The sequence below is a fragment of the Nestor notabilis genome, unplaced genomic scaffold (assembly GCF_000696875.1).
Source record: "Nestor notabilis isolate BGI_N333 unplaced genomic scaffold, ASM69687v1 scaffold33473, whole genome shotgun sequence".
NCBI classification, from domain to species: Eukaryota; Metazoa; Chordata; class Aves; order Psittaciformes; family Psittacidae; genus Nestor; species Nestor notabilis.
The window spans coordinates 16,760-20,731 of record NW_009922066.1 but is presented as its reverse complement, the minus strand read 5'-3'; the positions used below and the strand labels follow the sequence as shown (position 1 = coordinate 20,731).

General features: G+C 45.4%; 1 protein-coding gene across 1 annotated transcript in view; it reads right to left on the bottom strand.

Moving 5' to 3' along the window:
• Positions 1 to 217: 217 nt before the first annotated feature.
• Positions 218 to 3,972, bottom strand: part of MALT1 (mucosa associated lymphoid tissue lymphoma translocation gene 1) — a gene marked incomplete at its 5' end in the record, with an annotated part of 19,276 nt that continues 15,521 nt past the window's right edge. Inside the window, 4 exons of the mRNA XM_010011434.1 lie at positions 218 to 673; positions 1,242 to 1,367; positions 1,468 to 1,625; positions 2,537 to 2,686. Coding sequence (XP_010009736.1) covers positions 218 to 673; positions 1,242 to 1,367; positions 1,468 to 1,625; positions 2,537 to 2,686 — 890 coding nt within the window. The remainder of the gene's footprint in view (positions 674 to 1,241; positions 1,368 to 1,467; positions 1,626 to 2,536; positions 2,687 to 3,972) is intronic.

Here is a 3,972-nt window from a genome sequence, read left to right as displayed (position 1 = left end):
TTTACATTATGTGTCATATACTCATCGGGAAGCTGCTACAACATGCATGAACACGTAAACCCTTATTTGAGTGCAGGATGCAAGAAGAAATCCATGGATACTGAACAAGTGAGGCTGAAAGGAGAAGGGTGTGCTTATCGTCCTGGGGCTAATGGAGTTTTAAAGTCATATTAAATCTTAGAAGACATGGAAATTCATTTTCCATGTCACATCACAGCTACTGCTGCTTAGAGAACCTCAGCTTGTCCGAGAGAAGGAATTCCAGTTCAACAGTATCATCAGTGGTCTCTACTGGTACATTACTCTCTTCCACAGGGGGTTGGTAGTTCCCTACTTCATGCGTTGAAGCCAAGATCCCATTGCAGGAACATGCCTCTGGTTGTCTGATGCTGTCTGAGCAAACGTGGTTTGGAAGGTAAATGCCTGGGCAGGAATTTGGCTGGCAGTGACTAGGGACGAAGTATTCGGTTGCCACTGGACTCGATTCCATGTGATTAGGAAAAGGATTATTGGCCAGGCAACAGGTCTGGAGACAGTGGTTGGTTTTGAATCCATGATGAAGGCCCAGTTTAGCGATAAGGGGCTTCCCAACATTAACTTCCTTTCTTTCATCCATCGTATATTCTAGTCCTGGGTACTCATAGTGCAAGCAAACGGTGAAGATCAAGTGTTCCTGCAAAAGAGGAAATGGGGGGAACACAAAGAGTTACGCTTCTTCCCCAAATAGGCAACACAGGAAACACTTAAAGCAGCACAGTCCACTGCAGAAGGACACTAACCTTTGTAGGAGCTAAAGACATGTATTGGGCAAGACTTGTATACTGAGGACCTCTTTTTGGGTTTTGGCTCACCTGACAGGGTTTATTTATAGAGGCACTTCGATTACAGCAGCTGCCAAAAACACTGAAGATGAAATACTAAGTGATGTCCAGCAAAGGTGTTCAGGACACAGATAAACTCAACAGTGCCACAGTATCCTGAGGAGAACCTCATGCCCAAGAGCACAAGCTGTAATGGAAGGAGATGATATACAACATGTTCATCTCCTACTAATGACTTGTAAGGTGCTGTCTGCTTCAGGTCATATTCTTGTACTACACAGCACAGGAACATCCTCACAGTGTGCAACATCCTCACAAAACTAATCACCTTGTCAAGGTTCAGCAGGGGCCCAGAAATACAAAGTGCTTTGCACAACAGTGTCAGGATTGCACAGGCATTGATGAATAATCTATACCAACCCTCAGTTTCTGCAGGGAACTTAGCCTGGTGTAGAGGCAGTGTTTGGGAAGGTCCTTTGAGACTAAATAGCTTCCAGTTTCCTCAGGAGTTCCTCTGTTTGCCTCTTTAGGATCCACATCCAGGTCCTTTTGCAAGAAAGAAAAGATGCAGTTTGACATGGACAGAGCATGCAATATTCAGCTGCAGGGGAGGGAGAATACCAAGACACCAAGAGGGAGCACTTACTAGTGCAAAGTCTGTAACATAAGCTCTGCAAACCACTATCTCAGGTGGCTGCTTTACTATCCGTGTGTAGATGATCATGACGTTGGAAAACTCGGCTGCAAACCCCAACTGGATCTGAACTCCACACTTGAATTCCAGGTACATGCTTTCTGGAAGCTCTGCAAATAAATAACACAAACCTTAGCCTTAGCCTGTGTGTTTTCTATTTACTATGGGTTTCAAAGTGTAGACCTCTTCCTGCTGCCCTCCTCTACCTCTCACTACACATTTACACAGACATTGCCAGAGAGCTGCCTCACCTTCACCAGAGCTGCCTCATCATAGACATACCTTTATACACATAAAGGTTATTCTCTTCTCAAATTCCAAACATATTCTCTTCTGTGGCTTAAAACAAACCATGACATTATGTCTTGGTAATCTTTGCTTTGCATTTCAATCATGTAACACCCAAGAATTAAGGGCTGACACCACAAATAAGAATCCTTGTCTGTGATAGAGGCTGCTTCCACCAGCAGTTGTCCTAAAAATGCCACCCCTGCCCCTCTGCCCAGTCAGAGAGATTTTAAGAGGTACCCCAACATGTTCAGGTGAAAAGAAGGCCTTAAACCCCACTACCCTTCTATGGGGGCAGCCTGGACCTGATCTCACCTTTGTTTTAGTTGGAAACACTGAAAACTCCTTTTCGTCATGCACTTTCCATCCAGTTCACCCAGCTAGTTTAGGTGTGGACTTCAGAATGAGACTAATGATGTCTTAGAAGTGTCACTGTTAGACACAAAGAGACTACTGGGAGATTAGCCCAGGAGGAGACATCATACATGTCTCCCCTACGGTGTTTGAGTGGTCTGAAGCGCACTTCCTCAGGATGAATTCTACATGTCACCTTGTTCATGACAATCTCATGTAGAGCTGAACCCCACCACAAAAATGTCCCAGATCTGAACATTCAGATATGAACTTGAGTTTCTTCCATTTCCATTCAATATCACAGCCCACAGACAAGAGGTTATTAAGGAAGCACATCCTCTTATCCTCCACCATCAGCCAAAAGCAGACAGTCCCATACCATGAGCTTTGGCCCACTGGAGGTTCCGTGCCAGGGTCTCTGCAGAAGATCCAGTCTGTTGGATGGGATCAGTCAGTGCCCTCTTCTCGGACAGACTGCTGCGGATCTCCAGAGCCTGCTTGCCTTTGGTAAGGTGACACTTGCCCATATCTAAAATGAGATGCACAGAGTTTCTATCAAAATGAACACTGCTGAAACTCTCAACTGAATTGAATACGTTGCTGTGGTTATGCCACTGTCAGCACATCCATAAAAACATGTCCTTTCAGAAGCATTCATTGCTCAGCTATTCATCACTTCAGGCTAAAGCAGCGTGCCAGGTGCCTGCAGAGGATTTCTATGTGTCCTACTCAATGTGCTCACATGTTCTTCAAAACCAGCCCCAGCAGTATCCCAGCTCTGATTCAGTAAGGTCCCAACTGAAGTGACTCATTGCAAGCATGTGAATAACCCCATTGGAGAGGATTTCTAAAGAACTGGAGGCAAGCAGAGTATTTTTGAGCATTGGAACCAGATGGTCTTTCAGATCCCTTCCAACCCATCCTATGACTTTAGGGGTCAATATTGGTTATTTAACATCACCATTAATGACCTGGTGACAGGACAGTGCAGGTAATTGAAAACTGAGAGGAGTGGCTCATACACCAAAGGGTTGTGCTGGCTCCAGAGGGACCTGACAGGCTGGAGAACTGGGCAGAGAGGAATCTCACGGAGTTCAACGATGAGAACACCCCAAGTCCTGTGCCTGGGCAGGAATAACCCTGTGCACTGGTACTGAGAGGGGACAGGCTTGCTGGAAAGCAGCTCTGGGAAGACCTTGGGGACCTGGTGGGCATCAAGCCAGCAATGATTCTTATGCCAAAGGCACCCAGCAGGCACTGACCATTCACATGAAGGTTCTTTACATGGAACATTTTGACTGTGAACATTCCTTTGGAACGTTTTCAAGTGCCATCAGAGCACTCCCAACACCCAATATCTAGTAATGGTGACAGCAATGGTTGTCACACTGCCTGACAGATCAATCCTTCTCTCCACTCTGAGTTCAAGGATGAGATAAGCAATAGGTCACACAGAACATCTCCAGCATGTGACATTAGCCTGGCAGTACAGACAAAGCAAGAAGAGGCAGCTGGATTTTACTCCTGCTTTGAACAGGCTGATGGGGAGAACATGGGATAAAAACTAAGGATATACATTTACTACTGATGCTAGGATGACTGGATTGCAGGGTTCTGTTCTCACACACGAGTGTCAGAACATTCCGGAAGGCAAGAAAGATGAAAGAGAGGGTTTAAGTTCTTCCCTTCTATTTAGGTGATGGTAAAAGTGAGTAGTACTATAAGCAAAGTACAAAACTCAATGCAAGCAGCACTCTGCTGACTGTACCTGTCAGAGGGAGCAAATGCCACTGCCCCATTAAGCAGACAAACAAA